Source organism: Myotis brandtii, unplaced genomic scaffold (assembly GCF_000412655.1).
Source record: "Myotis brandtii unplaced genomic scaffold, ASM41265v1 scaffold686, whole genome shotgun sequence".
NCBI classification, from domain to species: domain Eukaryota; kingdom Metazoa; phylum Chordata; class Mammalia; order Chiroptera; family Vespertilionidae; genus Myotis; species Myotis brandtii.
In genome coordinates this window covers 177,281-197,136 of record NW_005370683.1, presented here as the reverse complement: position 1 = coordinate 197,136, position 19,856 = coordinate 177,281, and the positions used below count along the sequence as shown (strand labels likewise).

Here is a 19,856-nt window from a genome sequence, read left to right as displayed (position 1 = left end):
CCTTTTTTTTTTTTTTTTTTTTTTTTTTTTTTTACAGTTTTACAATTTGCCATAAAACAGAAGTTGTCAAAAATACTCTGAATCCTGTATGGCAAGCATTCAAGATCTCAGTCCGAGCATTATGTAATGGCGATTATGACAGGTAAAATAAATGACAGCTTTTCTGAGAGCTTTGATTATTTACTATAGATGTTGTATTCAATAATCCTAAGTTGCTTAAAAAATTAAAATAGCTTCTTTACTGATGTAAGTGTGTATGCACAAAAGAATGAATAATTTCTTTAAGTTTTGGGGAAGAGGGATAATTTGGTAAGTTAAAATTGGTTAAACTGACTGTATTTCCAAGAAGAAAAATGTGGAAAGTGCTAAAAAGATATTGAATATTAGTTTAAGTTTTTTAACATATTACTATTCAAAAGTCATTCCACAATTTTCACCGCCTCAAGGCTTTCATTTGGTATTGTCTTTCTAGGCTGGCATAAGTAAATATATGAAATAAGACTATGACTAGATATATTATCAACCCTGAAAAACTCCTTAAAATTCTATTTTCAGCACTGTTCTCATGGTTGCTAAATCTATAGATCTAGTAGGTGGGTGTGGTGGCCCTGAAGATCTTTCCATTATATACCTGAAAATTTATTAATATCAAAGGTGTATTTTTTAAAAATTAACATTGATTGTAAGGTTATAATATAAAAACCCCTACTCACCCCAAAAGAAAAGCAAATAAATAGAAAGTAAAAGCTCAGTCTCTTTATTTTATTTTTCTCATTACTTATATATTAGGAAACTGGGAATTTATTCTGTTAACTAATATCATAGAAGGAACTATTGATTACCAATATGTCATTATTTTTATTCTAAAATGTATCATGCCATTTGACTCTCATTTTATTCCTTTAATTGGATTATGATTTAATTAACTGGTTATCCTTTCTCTAAGAAGGTGCTTCTCATACTGTAGTTCAGTATCACCTGGTGAACCTTGTGGAAGTTCAGGTTCTCAGGCCCCAACCCAGGTTACTGACCCAGGAACTCTGGGGATGAGGTCCAAGGATGCATGTTTTTACAAGCCCTTCCTGGGATTCTGGTCTGTGCTGTGATGAGAAATCCTGTTCTGACACAATGTTTTCAAAAGGAGAGATGTAGCTGAATGGCTCCCTGTTGAGGAAGGAGCTCTGTCACACTACACGCCTCTCCCATATACTTTCCCTGCTCCCTTTACAGCATCAGTGCAGATTTTAGAAACCTCGGCTAAGACACAAATTGAATTTAGCAATAAAATGATCAAAGACAAGTTCAAATTACTGTGGAAAGCCTTCAGGCGTACACTATTTTGTTTCTAAAAACTACAATTCATTTATTTTGTTTTTGATGGATATTTTTTATTGTGGATAGTATTACAGATGTCTCCCGTTTACCCCCCTTAACTCCCCGTCCTCCAAGCCCCTATTCCCCCCAGGTCTTCACTACCCTATTGCCCATGTCCATGGGCTATGACATATAAGTTCTTGGGTTTATATATCATTTTGATCTTACTAAGTAACTTTATGTGTATGTTTTTCTCATGGACAGAACAATCAAAGTACAGGTGTATGACTGGGATCGAGATGGGAGGTAAGACATTGTCTCTTCTGTTATTCTTGCTCTTGGCACTTAATGTGCTTTAATAAATAAGTATACTGAAATGACCATGTTTTTGCATTTTAATTTTGTCCTCTTTTTCCAAATATTGCTGAAGTGTTTACATGAGATTTGAAGAATGAGTGTATTTTCTTTAATGTGGAGATTAAAATAGAGGTCTTCCTCATTTCCAGTAACATAGTACATTTGGATCTGATGATTTCTCATGGTATCCAACTTACAGATGTTGTTTTATTTCTGTATCTCACAATCTCTCCGAAGATTCCTATAATCTTTATATCCCATATCATTCATGGGCACACACCTGAGTCTTCACCCCTCCCCCTCCAAAACAGATATTCCCCTCACAACAAACAACAAAATAAAATGCAAGGATTATGTCTGATTGCCAGTAAAAATAGTTGTTCCGAGTTCCGAAATTATGGTCTCCCTCTGCACATCACAGCAGACGTTAAAGACTAAAAAAGAGGGAATGCACTACCTTTTTTCTTTCTTCTTAAGTATTGTCCCACTGTTTCTATTGTTTTAAATAGGGTTGATTTTGAGGTGTTTTTAGATGATGTTAAAGCCAAGGTACCCAGTAATGCTCAAATCTCGCCTTGGCCTAGAAAACAGCCTCTCCAGGTGGTTCCAGGAAGTGAACATAGGGAGGCCAAGGAGAATGACAAGTTGGAAAACAAAGGGCATTTAATTTTACTTGGCTGCATGCCCTAAATTCCAGCCCAGAGGTGACTGGTAAATGGAGCTAAGGAATGAGGATAAAGCTCAAGATCGAAGGCTTTTCTCTCTGCATTGTATGCAAGCCAGCACCCAGGCTCTAAGGGTCCGGATACCTGAACACTCCTATTAATATAGGAACAGGTTGGATCAAAAAGATTGGCCTGTCCTGAGAGGGCACCTCCCCTCACCCTTCTGCTGCTTGGGTAGGAAAATGCCTAATTGGAGCACCTCATGCAAGCATGCATGTGCCATTTACACATACACTCACACATATGGTCCATTATGTGTCCTGGAATTTAGCCCAATTATCATTTTCTCCTTTCTAAGGAGTGATAAGGGAGGATGGAGAGAAAGGTAGAGATTATACTCCCCACGGCAGCCATTACCAAACAGTTATATAAGACTCAGTGATTTCAGTCTTCAAATTATAACCCAAACATGATTGTGCTAAAGTAGCCTAACGTTTTTTGACTTGACGTTTATACTTAGAGATGATCAATGCTGTATCACTGATCTTTGCATTCCTGTCAGATTACTCATTTAATTATTTGTTTATTTAGAGTTTCTTTACACAAATTCTGCATGCATTCTGAAGAAATCTCACAAGATAACCTAATGTGTTTCCATAGGGACTGATGCCTGATTGCTTCACTAAACTTTATTCACTGAGAAAATGAGTTTTGCTTCTCAGAATAAATAGGAAAGAAACAATGCCAATCTGCGTAAAGTAGGCGTTCTGCCTTCTATCATATATCCAATGATATACATATAGGGTGTGTCATATAAAGTTTTATAATAGATCATGTACATTTTAATTGAGAATGGGCAAAAGTTGTGGCATTTTTCTAGTATTTTTAGGAAATTGGGGGAAATTTTAATTTAATAACTTATAAACTAGGGGTATACATTCAAATTACATGTGTATCCATGACAATTCAATCCAATTTTGCAAATTGTAGATATTTTATTGTATTGCTTTGAAGGGTGAATTTTTATTACTCTCCTATTGTCTTTAGTCTGTGTCTGAGCCACAAAAATTTTAAATAGCTTTGAAAGTTAGAATTACCTTGAAATTCAGTTATCTTTTCTTTTGATGTTGGAGTTTTGAGCATTTCTATACAGGATATGACATATTGACTGTTTCTAATGTGCCAGATTTCTTTGAGCATTTTTTATTTTATTTCCCACTTAATTTTCACAACAAGGGATAAATACTATAAAGGCTGGGGTAAAAGTAGGTTTACAATAATTAATAAATAATAATACAGGTATAAACTCTCTTTCACTTACAACTGTAAAGCTACTTTTGCCCCACCCACCCCATATCGATACCATTTTATAGATGAAGAAACCAACGCAAAGAAGTAAAATGCCTAAATCACACAACTAGTAAATGGTGGAGCCCAGACCCAAACTCTCCAGTATGCTTCCAGTGGTGCACTCATAATTAATACACTGTATATTTCTATAACATTATAATTAAAAATTCTGACACTTAAATAAAAGCCTTCAACCTGGACATTGGTCTTACCCTATGATTCTTTGGTAATTGATAATGTGGTGATTAGAGGAATTCAAGGGCTATTTAAGAAAGCTTTTAACATTAAGTATGTTATCTGACATTTTATATTATCTGGAAAAATGGATGAAACATTCCCAGGAAGCAAGTCTTGTGTAACAGGCAGTTAGGTAGAGAGAAGTGAGTATTACATATTTTGAGAGAATCTTAATAGACATCGAATGGGCCAGTAAAATGTATAATACACCTGATTTAGATTATGAGAATGACAGCTAAAATGAGATCAAGAGCAAGTGAAAGAGAGATAGGGAAAACATAGAGCTAGAGAAAGAGGTCATTTATGAAATGTACTGAAAAGAAGTGAAGGATTTGGATCTTTATATTGGGAAAATGTTTTCAACAAAAACGATGATTTACTTTTTGAGACATGGATTTAGAAACAAGTTAAATATTTTGATTTATTTTGTAAGCTCATGTTGTCATTGTATCATCAACTCTTTGGGGAAAGATTGGCATTGGTGGATATGGTGTTGATTAATTTTTAAATTTCACTTCTACATACCACCCATAACAGCACATTCAAAAGAAATCTGGGGAATTAAAGACTTATCCTATATAATAAAAGCCTAATATGAAAATTGACCAAATGGCGGAATGACCAGTCGCTATGATGCACACTGACCACCAGGGGGCAGAAACTCAATGCAGGAGCTGCCCCCAGCCCACAGGCCCCAGGCCATCCAAGGCGGGTGCCAGTGGGGTCACCCCCCCTCCCCACAGAGGGAGGCGACCAGTGGTGGGGGGCGGGGCCAGCAAGCAGGCAGCGCCAGACCAGCCAAGGCGGGTGCCAGCGCCCCCCCCCCCCCCCGTTCCCCCCCCGCCCCCCTTACAGATCAGCCCTGATTGCCAGCCAGGCCTAGGAACCCTACCTGTGCATGAATTTCATGCACTGGGCCTCTAGTTGATAATAAAGGGAGTGAAATTAGGAGAGAGAGGTTGTTAGGGGTACTTCAAACATTTCTTGGAAATGAATTATGTTTAGTAGAATATTTAGAGGAAGGTTTTGTGATTTTACAAGTGGTCTAATAGCTTCTTAATGTTGGGGTAAAATTATCTTTCTTTGATCCAAAATATAGCTAGCTTTACATTTTGTATGAAAAATTTCAGTGTAAAAAATTTTTTTCAGTGTATAATTCTATATAATTCATGTACGCTAAAGCAGCACTTTTCAAAGTTAGCAAAATTATTAGAATGTGGGTGAAATATAAAAGGCAAAATTAAAATCATGATTAAATAATTCTTGAAAACCCTTTCAACTAAATAATATGTATGAAATTATAAAAGCATATTAATCTCCAATAAAAATGAAGTATAAAACTTGTAAAATCCATATATTAATTTTATAATGCAGTAAAAATAGACACTGTATAGACTGTTATATAAGTTGATATTCCAGCTTGTGGTTCTGTGTGATATAATAACATAAGGTTATTATACCTTTTCCATGAATTTTTGTTTATCTGACATAATTTCCCAAGTTCTTCCCTTAAGTCAGAGTAAATATATGATACACATTATATTTCATAATAAATGTAATTATCGGCAGAGATTGTTTCCTATTCTTTATGTTTTTTTCCCCATCATCTTTAATATTTGTCAAAAATCCTGTGCACATATCACTCTTTTTAGAAAAGATTATTTGTTCAGTGGATTTTTTTAACAGTATAAACCAGCATTTTCCAATAGAAATATAAGGTGAGTCACATAAGTAATTTTAAATTTTCTAGTGGCAACATTAAAAAGTAAAAATACACCAGTGAAATTAATGTAATGATATATTTTATTTAATCCTATATGTTTAAAATATTACTTTAATATAGGGTCAATATAAAAATTATTGATATATTTTACATTTTAAAAATATTTTATTTTATTGATTTGAGAGAGAGAGGAAGGGAGAAGGATAGAGAGATAGAAACATTGATCGGCCACCTCCTGCAGGCCCCTCACCAGGAACCTAGCCAGCAACCTGGGAATGTGCCCTGAACTGGAATCGAACCAACCCCTTGGTTCAGGGGTTGACACTCAATCACTGAGCCACACCAGCAGGGCAAGAATTTCTTACATTTTTTTATACTAAATTTTGAAATCTGTTATGTATTTTATGCTTACAGCACATCCCAATTCAGACTAACTACATTTCAAGTAACCAACCTATATCAACATATGGTTGGTGGCTACCATGTTGGACAACATCATGTAAACTTTAATGAAGTATACAGTCTACATCCTAAATAATTTCATATCAGATGAAATGTTTTCCCAGCATGTAACAGAAGTTTAGAATTATTCCCTTATAAAATGTGGAAAAACTGTTCAGATATCTATATTATTTTATGTATAAATTTAACCATAAGAAACCAAGAAATAATGTGATCTTTCACCTAGAGAGAATATTTTGTTCAAAGATTCAAGTGGAAAATGCTTGACAGTGTTACTTGCTTACAATTACATTTTCTTTTACTAGCTAGGTACTTCAGATAGTTGAGATGATGATATTCACAGACTTTCAGAAGTGGTGTAATCTTGAGTCACAATTCTGATGGTGTGTTTGACTCAATTCATCAACTTGAAATTATTTCTGAAGCAAACGTCTCGTGTATCTATGAGGCCTACAAAAATGTGGTAATGCTGTTGAGCAAATAACCAGTTGACATGAAATTAGGTACCTTGCCTTGAGTTCCTCTAGAATAGAAGAAATGTAGTCATTTGTCCTTTTTTATTTCAACAATTAACAGTGTCTTAGCGTGCAGAGGCATTACTTGGCCTTGATATGAATAATCAGTTTAAATGTACTTAATTTTCCACAAGTTAAACCACTTTGCTTAAATCACCCCCATAGTCCCCACCATTTCTTCAAGGAATGTGCAAAATGAATGTTTAAATTTCATTTTAACAATTGAAAACCTGAAGTGCTGAGAAACTGACTAGTCTTGGTTACAAAGCAATCAGTGGAGGTATCCTTGGAAAGCTTCACTTGATTGAAGTTGCTTTGGCTGACTTTGTGTAGCTTAAATTAAAATTCAGGGAGCATTAGTGGAACAGCTCTGCATTAAATCCACGTGGCTTTAATGTGGGACTGATTGTAAATGGGCCACCAAGTGGATCACTGTCTCCCATAAAATGATGATTTGAAGAAAGGGCTCAACCAGTGAACTGCTTCTGATGTCTATTATCACTCTGTATTTTATCAAATCTAGTCATTTTAAATAGTGATACTTATTATCAGTGCAAACTTCATTTATCTGTGAAATGTGTATGGATGCCGTCAGCTTTGAGTTACCTTTGAAGATAATATTTGATAAATGCATTTGATGTTTTGTTCCTGTGATTATGCATCTTCCTGGTATGAATAAGTGTTACTTGTAAGGTGTCTAAGACATGATAACTCATTTAGGAGGAGCATGTGTAAACCTTTCATATTTTTTTATTTATTTTAAATGTCTTCACTTATTCTAATTAACCCTTTCCTAACAATAGCCCTCTATTTGCTTGCAGTTAATTCTGTGTTCTAAAAGCATATTCAATAGACAAAATTCCGCCACTTTCCTTGTTCCACTACCTATCACTTCTTTGAGACTTAAAAAATGTTGATAAATGGAATTTCATAATGTACATGTTGCTTACTGACATACTATTTTTTCTTCCTATTAAATTTTTAAGTAATTTTTTTGTTTGTTTGTTTTTGTTAATCCTCACCCGAGGATATTTTTCCATTGATTTTTAGGGAGAGTAGAAGAGAGAGGGAAAGACAGAGAGAAACATTGACACGAGAGAAACATATCCATTGGTTGCCTCCTGCACAAGCCCTGACCAGGGCCAGGGCCAGGGGGAAGCCTGCAACCTAGGTATGTGCCGTTGACTGGAATAGAACCTGGGACCCTTTGGTCCACAGGCCGATGCTCTGTCCACTGAACAAAACCAGCTAGGGCTTAAGTAATTTTTTTTATCACTTTTGGAAAAATATTGTTATTGAGCATTTATTATGTACTACTGTTTTCCAGGTGATGCAACTTAATGAAAAACTCCAATCTTCATATAACAATATTTTTAATTTTTCTTAATATGTTTTGTTATATTCTTCCACTCACCTGGAGTGATTTTGGATTCTATCAGATCTATATTTCAAGGGGGAAAAAAGCTTGTTCTAATTTTCAATAAAAAGAAAATTATATACACATTGACCCTTTACTAAAAAATATTTGCAGGATAGGTTTAGGGATATTTCAGGGTTGGCCATGTGCTTTTCTATCACCATGAACTTGCTTAGGTAACCTCGACACTTTGAAAACCATTCTGTGTTCATTTTTGCCGGTTGGTTTTCTGTTCAGGCCCAATTTAATGCTGTCAGTTGTCAGAAAGCTTTCCTTATGCATCTAAATTCATTGAATTCCATTCTCCTGTGTGTTGTGCTTACCATTTAGGAATGGTTATTAGCATATCTAACACATTATGACTTAGGTTGAAATGATTTGCTTCTGCTTTATCTCTCATATGAAATTGTAAACTGCTGAGGTTAAGGACCGTGTTTTGTTTTGTTATTTCTCACAGAGCAGATTGCAGTGCCTTTAATGCAGTAGCTTCTTGCTGTGTTATTTCAATACTATAGGAGAGAGTATTTGAAATAACTGTCATCTCTCTAATGAACACTCAATCCTCCATCAGTGCTTTTAGATCTCCTCCTTTCCACCCTTTACTTGAAACTATGAAATTATCTTGAATAATATGAGAGCTTTTATTTCTCTAGTGAAATTTCAGGCAGTGAGGAATTAATTCAGCTGTCATTTTTGTCTCTTTTTTTTCACCATTTGCAGACATCTTAGATTTTATATTAAGATCATATATCTGTCATACAGATTACATTTTCTGCTTTATTCCATATTTAAATACTGATGACTTTCACCAACTCAACAGTAGAACTATCTAATTCAAGTCAACAAATAGAATAAATTTTGATTTTCGATCACCTTACTATTTATTTGACTCCATTAGAATGTCATCAGTCAAATTGGAATATAAATTAATTTCTAATTTTGCTATAACATTAGAGTCCTCAGTGATTGAAAGGACCTTTACAGTTAGCTTTTTATTTTATAAGAAGGAGGCTGAGTCTAATTATTTCCAATTTTGAATTAATCATCAATTTCAGCACTAAATCTGCCTTTCCTCTTATAGATTTTATTTCATTGTGAGAATATCAGGGTTGATGTTCAAAAATTTTATCAACCATCAAGTAGATGATGGGTCGGGTATTTGAAGCCCTTTTCTTTGCCAAGGTAACCTTTTAATTGCTAGGTTGTGGGGTGGCCTGGAGAATCCAGGAAAATGTCCTTGGAAGCTGGAGTAGTAGGAGGGCACATAGAGATTCTCAACAGAGGCTAAACATCAATGTGAGAATAGACAGATGTTTCTAAATTTAAAAAAAAATATTTTTATTGATTTTGGAGATGAAGGTAGAGGGAGAGATAGAAACATCAATGATGAGAGAGAATCACTGATTGTCTGCCTCTTGCACGCCCCATACTGGAGATTGAGCCTACGACCTGGGCATGTGTTCTGACCGGGAATTGAACGGTGACCTTCTGGTTCATAGGTCAACACTCAACCATTGAGCCACACTGGCCAGGCTGTTTCTAAATTTTTACATTGGCATTTACTCTACTGATTCACACAACTTGAATCCTAATCTCTAGGCCTTACCATAATCCCAAACTTGCAGACTTGAAAAATTATAATCATATTGAACCCTCCATTGCTTTCATCCACCATATCCTGTCAACTGCCACCTCTTCCATCAGTAAGAAATAGACAATGAAATGATGCTGATTTTCTTAAAGTTAATTTTAAATTATGTACAGTTTCCACTAGGTTAAAAGATGGACTAAATGTGGGCATTTATAAAAAGAGAATAAATACTTATTACACAGTTAAAATGAGTTTTTGCAATAGTGTCATAATTTTTATAACAATATAATGGGAATAATAAGATAATCATAAGAAGAAGATGATAGTAAGATACTGGAAGAATAGTAAAGAGAGCAACAAAGCAATAGAAAATAGTTTTACAATGCAACTTAGGGAAAGGAAATAGAAATCAAAACTAAAGACAGTTTGAATCATAGAAATGGAAGAAAGAGAATTTATAAAGTCATAGAATTTATCTATACTAATTAAAGGGTAATATGCAAATGGTTGGGATGCCCTCACGCGTAATGATCGATCAGCAGGCTGTGTGTGCAGAAGGCGCGGGTGGGCGGGGACTTGCAGTGTCGGGGACTTGCATCAAGCTGTCACAATCCATCACCAGGAGGCTGGGGCCTGGCAGAGGCCTCCGCGTTCCTGCGCCGGGGGTCCAGAAGCCTCCGCACAGCCTGGCCCGGAGTTGGGGCCCAGCAGAGGCCTCCACACGCCTGTGTCGGGGGTCCGGAGGCCTCCGTGCAGCCCAGCCTGGAGGTGAGGTCCGGTGGAGGCCTCCATGCAGCAATGTGTGGGGGGTCCCTCGGCTCTGTGCCGCACGGAGGCTGGACCCCCAGCTCTGGCCTACCTCTTTGGGGCAATCAATCAAGGACCCTGGATGGTTGGGCAGGGCCTACTTCTTTGGGGCGATGGATCGTGGGGCTCCCACACTGTGACAGAGCACAGGCCAGGCTGGGGGACTTCCTCCACCCCACCCCCTCAAGTGCACGAATTTTGTGCACTGGGACACTAGTTTAGTTATAAAAATAGAAGGAAATATATGGTGAAGGACTAAAGAATAGAACAGAATATTCTAGTGAATTCTGAAATGAGGGCAAAAGAGTGGAGCTGAGGTTTTATAAATTTTTGTGTGAGAAAAGATGGGGGTTATAAGTCCACCTTTCCAAAATAAATAATTTTATATCTCTAGTGCCACCATTGCTGAATTAGGGTTAACTCTTTGGCATAAAAATTAACAAGATAACTGGAAATCTTAGTTTTTTATTTAGTCTGTTGACATAATTTAGTATTAAAACCTATAACTCTTGGAACCCAACATTCTACAGTAACTCAAGTGGAGGCCTGCTAGGGAGGTAGGCGATTTGTTTGAGGGCAACCAAGATTTTACTTTTAATGAGAATAGACAGCATATATATGGGTCTTGTTTTCTTCTCAGTTGAGCTAATCTATGTCTTTTGATTGAAACATTTAAGTCATTTACATTTAAATCGATTATTAAGAGGTCCATATTTAGAGCCATTTTATTCTTTATAACTATGTTTCTATTTTATTTTGTTATTTGTTTTCTACTTCTTAAAGAAGTCCCTATAAAATTTCATGTAATACTTGTTTGGTGGTAATGAACCCATTTAGCTTTTTCTTGCCTGGGAAGCTCTTTATTTTTCCTTCAAATCTAAATGATAGCCTTGCTGGGTAAAATAATCTTGGTTGTAGGTCCTTGCTTTTAAATACTTTCAGTGTTTCATGCCAATCCCTTCTGGCCTGAAATGTTTCTTTTGAGAAATCAGCTGACTGTTTTATGGGACTCCCTTGTAGATAACTGTCTTTCTCTTGTTGCTTTTAAGATTCTCTTTGTCTTTAAGCTTTGCCATTTTTATTATGATGCGTCTTGGTGTCCACCTCTTTGGGTTCAACTTGTTTGGGATTCTTTGCATTTCCTGGAATCGTGTGTCTTTTTCTTTCACCAGTTTAGGGAAGATTTTAGTCACTATTTCTTCAGGTAAATTCTTAATCCTTTGTCCTTTCTCTGTCTCTCTTTTTCTTATACCCATATGATGTGGATGTGTTATGCTTGATATAGTTCCAAAGGTCTCTTAAACTCTCCTCATTTAAAATTTTTTTTTCCTTTTTGCTGCTATGATTGTGTCTTTTTACTGCCATGTTTTCCAAATCTCTGATTCATTCATCTGCTTCATGTAACCTACTGTTGATTCCTTCTGGTGTATCCTTCATTTTAGATTTTCTATTCTTAATTTCTTACAGATTCTTCTTTATGGTTTCTATGTCCATTTTTAATGCTTATTATCTCTTTAAGTTCTCACTAAGTTTATCCATTCTTCTAAGTTCCTTGAGCATTCTTATGACCATTGTTTTGAACTCTGTATCTGATAGATGGCTTGCTTTCATTTCATTTAGTTCTTTTTCTGGAGATTTCTTCTGTTCTTTCATTTGTGGCATGTTTCTTTGTCTCCCCATTTTGGCTGCCTCTCTGTGTTTGTTTCTGTGTATTAGGTAAATCAGCTATGTCTTCCAGTATGGGTATGGTGGCCTTATGGAGTAGGTGTCTTATGGGGCTTGATGGTGCAGTCTCTCTGAGCACCTGCACTAGGTGCTCCAGGAATGTCTGTTGTGTGGGTTATGTGAGTTCTCCTGTTATAGTTGAATTTTGATTGCTGTTAGCCTATTCGTGGGTGGGGTTAACTCTCAGGCTGGCTATGAGGATTGACTCAGACCACAATATATGAGGTAGTGTGTGGGAGCTGAATTTATGAAGCGGAATTCGCCCAGCAGGGTCTGGTGCCTGCTGAGATCTCCCTTTGAGTGCGCTGTTTGTGGAGTTAATTGGGTCATGCTCTGATGTGGTCTGAAGTCATCCACTGGGTTTGTTGCTCCTGGCCTCTTGGGAGGGATTCCAGTGCAGGTGGATGTCAGGCACTGCCTGTGATCAGCCCTGGGTTACCTGTTTCAGGCTATAAAGGGATTCACAGTTTGTGGTTGCCTCTGCTGGGTCTGGGTGCACATGGGAGTGGCTAAGCTGCGTACCAAGTCTAGCTTTTACCAGCCCCGAGCCCAGAGACAGGCCAGCAAGAGGCCCACGGCAACCCGAGATCTACCTCTGCCTGCCAACTGCCTGTTAGCCCAGTCACAGAAAGAGGCTCTGGCGGTACTCGATTAGGGGAGGTGGCTTCTTAGTGAGTCACCAGGTAAGCACCAGTGGTGTTCACCAGGTTGATACAGATTTAAACTCAGCACCAGTTCTGGGTTTGAGGTCACTCATCAAAAGTGTCAGGGTACACCAACGCCAGCCCCCACCTACCAAGTCCTTATATACCTTGGTGGTAGAGCGGGGTCTCAGGGAATTTTCAGGGTGAGGACAAAAGAGTTCATCAGGCTAACAAAGACCAAGATTTAGCCCTGTGGAAGGAATGGTGGTGCCAGTGTGCAAGGGAAAAATGGTCCTTGATTTACAACTACACAACTCAGACTTTGCCACCTCCTGAGTCTGCCCAGACCTCTTCAAAAGCCTTCCATGAAAGTCTGCCCCATGAGTCCAGGCTGGTGGCAGCCAGCTGACTCCTCCACAGGGCTAGAGCTTCTCAGGGCAGGGCCACAGGGAGTCTGGAGGGTGGCGCTAGTGCATTCCCTGAGCTCAGTGGTTCTCAACCTTCTGGCCCTTTAAATATAGTTCCTCATGTTGTGACCCAACCATAAAATTATTTTCGTTGCTACTTCTTAACTGTAATATTGCTACTATTATAAATCGTAATGTAAATATCTGAAATGCAGGATGGTCTTAGGCGACCCCTGTGAAAGGGTCGATTGACCGCCAAAGGGGTCGCGACCCACAGGTTGAGAACCGCTGCTAGCTGATGCCATATGCAGAGTAGTGCTTGAGCAGGAAAGATGGCTTCTGTGGGCAGTGTGGGTGAGGAACTCAGCACAGGGATCTTGGCAGCTGTACCTTTTGCCTTTTCCCCAAAGTCACACATCCTCTGAGCCACCCTCCCTCTGCTGTAGTGCAGGGTGAGTGGCTGCCAATGAGATTTTGTGTGCTGCCTCTTTAAGAGCGTGCTAGGTTTGTATCAGACACCTATCTCTCCCTGAAGGTCAGAATCCCTGCTGATGATCACAGTCAGATGTTATGTGGGCTCCTCTTTTTGGCTCTGGTACACTGGGCTGGGGGTCCAGCATGAGGTGGAGACCCCATGCTCCTCAGGGTGAACTTTGAGGCTGAGATAACCCTTTGGTCCTCAGCCACTGCACGTGCGTGGGAGGCCAGCCCTTTTGCATCTCTGCCCTGCCTTCCAGTCTCAATGTAAATTTTTCTCCAAATCCTTGGCTATAAGACTTCTGTTTAGTTAGTCTTCAGTTGGTTATCCAGGTTGATTGTTCTATAATTTAGTGGTAATTCCAGTTTGGTCCTGAGAGGAGGGGAGTGTAACTTCCACTTACTTGGCCATGATATGGGATACGCCAGATTCTTTTGTGTGGTCTGATGATAGTAACATTACTTAAAAATACCACCACTGCCACCAACACAAATCAATGTGTGTTTGGGGGATTGTTAAAAAGAACTCAATGAGTTGCCTCTAAATGGTTGGGGAGAGCCTTTTGTGAGTAGCAGACATTATTAACACTCTTAGGCTCTCTTTAGAAAATGATGACACATATGTATATGTATGTGTATGTATACTCATAGATAGGTATATGCATGTATGTGTATATGTATATGTATTCTTCAGCAGCTGGGCTGCCTTTGGAGGTGAATTGGCAACTGTAGCCAAAGAGAGCCCAGTGTCAACTAAACATTCAATCAACCCTCTAGGAAATGACATCAAGACGATTTGTTCACCAAAGTTTGCAGTTTCTTGCAACTTTAGAAATAATTCACTTGGGTAACATTTTACCCAGAACTGCCCAATTGCCTCAAAAGTCTGAAAATCTAAATTTAAAAAAGTCTTAATAGGAAAAAGTCATTATATCTTCATATTATCCTCCAGTCTGTGACCGTGCTTCAGTCTTCCCTTGTCTTTCAGGGCCTCCACACTTTTGTAGAGTATCGGCCAGTTATTTTGGCTAATGCCTTTCAATTTTTGTTTGCCTTATTTTTCTTATGATTAGATTTGATTATGCATTATTGTGTTGTCCTCATCAGTGTTTTCATATCCAGGGGTAGTTGATGACAATATATGGTTTGAAAATGTCACCCAATGCTATTCGATTGTTTAGACCAGTGAAGAGACAAAAGAGGAAATGTATCTCTGAAGAGACAAGAGTTGGATTGGGTCACAGGGGTTGGAAGTAGGAGATAATGAACTCTTCTCCCTGTGTCTTACTTATCCTGCACACTTCCAAGCTACCACAAGGTAGAGCAGGACAAATTCCTCTGTGAAATCATTCATGGCGCCTGAGCTCCCTTCCTAACTCTGAAATTCACTCTGAAGGGTCTAAGCTTTTGTCTGAACCTGATTTTCTGCTTCAGTAGCCTGGGGATAGTGATAGTGGAAAGAAGAGCACTAAATGAGTAAAAAGCATTCCAAATAATTTGATTCCTCTCTGACCTTATTCATGTGCTCAAAACAAGCATTAAAAGACAGGGTTGGTTGAAAACCAACATACAACTTGCATTATGATTAAAGTGGAAAGTTTATATTGAAGGTACTCATTATGTCTGGAATAATAGGATATTACTGTAGAATCACTCCTCATGAGAGCCTTTGAATTTTACACATGATGAGAAATTATAATCAGATCAATCAATTAAAGGCACAGCATTAATCTCTTCCTTAATCATTGACTTTGATGGATATTTTAATTTTATTCAGGAGGCAAATAAGGCTTGTGCTTGTGTGTAAATAAAAATGAAAGGATTGTGAGTATAAAGACTTTTGCTTGTGCTCCCTGTTGAATACAGTGATTTTCTGGTTACCTGATCTGAAATGAATTGTAAGTCAGTGGCATAAGAGAGCACAATACCATAATTCAGGGTGCCATGTTTTGCTTACGAAGCATAAATATTTAAACATTTGCATTACTATTTCTGAATGAGTGGATTAAGTAGCTGTGACATATTAACTCATGTTCTTTTGGATATGATTGAAATATTACATTCAATCCATACACCCCTGTGGGGGGAAAAACACACAAATCCCTGTGTTCTATGAAACGTTAAGAAGAAAATCTCATTTCAATGTCTTGCTTCCATAACTGGTGCCAGCTTTGTGATATGATATGGCAGCCATGTTGCAGGTGAGAATTTAAGATTTCCATTTTGTTCATGGGAGGAGCAGTACACAAGTGCACCCCAGTCTCCCTGCTTTCTCTAAAAGTTGTTTATAAATTGAAATTTAGAAAATCAGAAGCAGAGCTGGAAACCTAAAGTGCTGCTTTTTTGTGTGTTTTATTTTTAAAGGGAAGGTTGTTTATGCAATGCATTTTATGTTTTGTAAGCTTGTTATTGTAAGTATTAAAGGGTATTAAGCAAGATTTGTTGCTTACACTTTCAAGACCAGGACTTCCTTATATCTAGGACCATGTACTGACATTCTATTTTACAGAGGTCATATTAGTCTTATCTATAAAAAAATATATAGGCCTTAGCAAGTAGTGTTTTTTAATGGAAAATGATAAGTATTTCACCATAAGAAAATGTTTTTTAAAATTATTATTGGGTAAATAATACAACCATAGATAATTGTATACCCTACCCCCTGTCCCGGATAATGCATTTGCCAAATTCCCAACTACTATGTTGCTATTGTCAGATATTTTAATTCTACATGTATTTTAAATCTCACCAGACATAATAATTTTATAGCCAATATTGACACATTATTGTTACCAAAAGTCCATAATATATTCAGATTTCCTTAATTTTTACCTAGTGTCCTTTTACTGTTCTATGATTCCATCCAGGATACCATATTACATTTAGTTGTCTTATGGGCCTATAGGCACCTCTTGGCTAATGTGTGTTTTTTTTATGGTTAGGCTATGGATGTGGACTTTTGAGAGGAAAACCAGAGGTAAAGTGCCATTTTTATCATGTCATATCACACTATCAGCATGAGTTACCACTTGTGATGCTGACCTTGAGCATTTGACTGAGGTAGTGGCTGCCAGGTTTCTCCACTATAAGCTACTCTTTGATCCCCTTTCTACACTATACTCATTGGAAAGAAGTCACTATGCACAGCCTACACTAAGGAGAGGGAGTTACACTCCTCTTTAAGGGCAGAATATCTACATAAATTATTCGGCATTCTTCTGCATTGGAGTTTTGTCTCTTCTTCCCATTTATTTTGTTATCCAATCATTTATTTATGTTGTGGACATTTATTTTATCCTTTGAGTTATAATGCAACTTTGCATTATAACTTTATTTTGTTGCTCAAATTGTCCCAGCTTTGGCCATTAGGAACTCTTTCAGTTGTCTCCTGTGTTCCATATAACACCATCTTTGTGGGTTTCTTATTGTTGTACATTTAAAAAAACACAAACAAAAAAACCACATCATTATTTTCTGGTACCAAGATCCTCCTCCAGGTTTATTTTTCTGCCCCAGTCCTAGGATTAGCCATGTCTCCAAGAAGGCCTGATTTCTTTTATTGCATAATGGTATTAGAAATCAAGAGCTGAGTCCTAGATATGCTCGTTGTTAGGGTGACATTGCTTCTAATCTCTCACCTGACAAAGAAAAACATATATGTATATATACTAACATATATATGCATATACATATGTATATATATATATATATATATATATAATGTCCCCAAAAATATATACACACGCTTTGAATAATCACAAAGCAGTGTTTATTAAAATACATTTCATTTTTAAAATTGAGCTATCAGCTGGTAAAGTGTATATACATTTTTTGGGACACCCTGTATGTATCTATAAAGAGTCTATAGTATATGTATAAATCCCCTGCTGACCTGATCCCCCTAACTGCTCTCCCCTCCTTCCTGATCGCCTCTAACCACCTCTGCCTCAGCCCCTGTGGGTTTGTGTCTCTGATCCATCCCCCAGAAGCCCCAGTGCTGAGGTGGTGGGCCTTGGGGCTGCTGGGTGCCGGCCCCCCCTGTGGGTTTGTGTCCCGATCAGGCCCCCAGCAGCCCCAAGCACCGTGGTGGTGGGGCTTGGTGCTGCTGGGTTCAGGGCCCCCCTGCGGGTTTGTGTCTCTGATCTGGCCCCCAGCAGCCCCATCACCATGGTGGCAGGGCTTGGGGCTGCTGGGTGCCGGGGCTGCGGGTTTGTGTCTCTGATCCCCCCAGCACCATGATGGCGGGGCTTGGGCCTGCGTGTTTGTGTCTCTGATCCGGCCCCCTGCAGTCCCAGCACCAAGGTGGTGGGCCTTGGGGCTGCTGGGTGCCGGGCTCCCGTGTGTGTTTGTGTCTCCAATCCTGCCCCCAGCAGCCCCAGCACCGAGGTGGCGGGGCTTGGGGCTGCTGGATTCTGGCTTCCCTGTGTGTTTATGTCTCCCGTCAGGCCCCCAGCAGCCCCAAGCACTGCCTGGTCACTATGGGCGTCGCCATCTTTGTTGGTTAATTTGCATACTCATCTGATTGGCTGGTGGGCATAGCGGAGTGACACCAATTTGCATGTTTCTCTGTTATTAGTGTAGATAGTATAACCATTTTGTTTTTATATTAAGTTAAATATGATTCATATTAGTGTCTCTAATCTGTTAATACATCCAGCTTCCTGACTTTGCTTATCTGTAAACTCTCCATCAGTGAGAAATCTGTTCCAACTACCTGCCATTTATTTACTTACTTGTGCTATTCCAGTATACATTAATAGCAAATTCAGAATTGTTAACCTGTATTCTGTATGTATTGTCCTGTGGGAAACAACTTTACCAACCAAAGAACAGCGCTTTTGCCTTCAGTCTTACAGACTCCAATTTTCAAAGTTACTTAGGTCAGTACCTTTTCTCTCCACCCTCTTCAATGAGGTTCATTCATACATTTGCAGTATTATTGGATTATATTGGTTCTTCTATATTTAAAAAAAACTTTTTTGTCATGTTTTATTCTGGCTACCAGATTATTAATACCTTCTGGCTCTGGCATGTTTAAATAACACCCTTTAATTTAAATACATCTTTCTCAGCCTGACTACTGGCAGTGTGAACTGGGAATAGAAGAAATCTCCCAAGGAATATGTTTCTTTAAAAAAAGTTTATCTAATTTACAGTCTCTGGGGGATGTGTAACTTTTGAAAATTAACATTAGTTCCAATATGTTCACAAGCCACAACGCTGTCCACACACCATTAAGAGCAAGGTACAGGATGGGGAGCCATTTCCACCTGGGATCAGGCGGAGCAGAACAGCAGAGGACCCACCACACACTGGCTCTTTCTGCAAATCTGCTCCCGTCAATTTACCGACGGGCAAAAATAGTGCACATTTAAGTTTAACATAGACAGTGCTTCAGGGCAGGGAAGGGTGCTCCTCCCAGGGATTCAAGACTTGTCAAAAGGCTTGAAATTGACATTTTACTGTAGAATTCTTTGCCTTTACTTATATCACTTCCACCAACATTGTGCTTAAAACTGTGTTTGTGTGTGTTAGTGGGTGGAGGGTGTTCAGAAATGCAAAAGTTAGCTTTCTTCAAGAAGTGTAAAGTTTACCAGGGAGATATAAAACTTACTCTCAAACCATTATAACACAAGTTAGAATCTGCAATAGATGAAGCCTAGAATGTGTGGTTAACAGCGTGCTCCTTGGATTCAGACAGAGTTGGAGTTTGGGTTGTGATTCCACCGCTTAGGAGTTGAATTGTTTTAGAGAAGATACTTCACTTCCCGAAGACCTAGTTTCCTCATCTGTAACATCAGGGTAACAACCTCTATGTATTATTTATTACATGTAATTGTGCTCATGATATATTTATGTAAATGAATTAACAGAGTTTTGAACACATAGTAACTGCTCAATAAATGTTAGCCTTATAATCCTATATAATAAAAGAGAAACATGCAAATTAGCCATCCCTCCACTATGCTTAAGCCACACCCACCATCCACACCCTCCAGCCAATGAGGAGTGGGGGCGGGGCAGGTACTTCCCCCATGTTGCCATGGTGATGCTGGGGAAGTTCCAGCCTCATGGCTGCTTGTGCGCGCACAGGTGCAGGGAGACAGGGTCGGGCAGGAGCTTGTGCGCACACGGGCGCTGGGGAGCTGGGGGTGGGGTGGGGCA

The 19,856-nt window shown here is 38.5% G+C and overlaps 1 protein-coding gene across 1 annotated transcript in view; it reads left to right on the top strand.

Annotated features, from left to right (window-relative positions):
* Window positions 1-19,856, top strand: part of CPNE8 (copine VIII) — a 196,488-nt gene that overhangs the window by 102,907 nt on the left and 73,725 nt on the right. Inside the window, exons 11-12 of the mRNA XM_014529526.1 lie at window positions 38-142; window positions 1,579-1,620. Of these exons, the coding sequence (XP_014385012.1) occupies window positions 38-142; window positions 1,579-1,620 (147 nt within the window). The remainder of the gene's footprint in view (window positions 1-37; window positions 143-1,578; window positions 1,621-19,856) is intronic.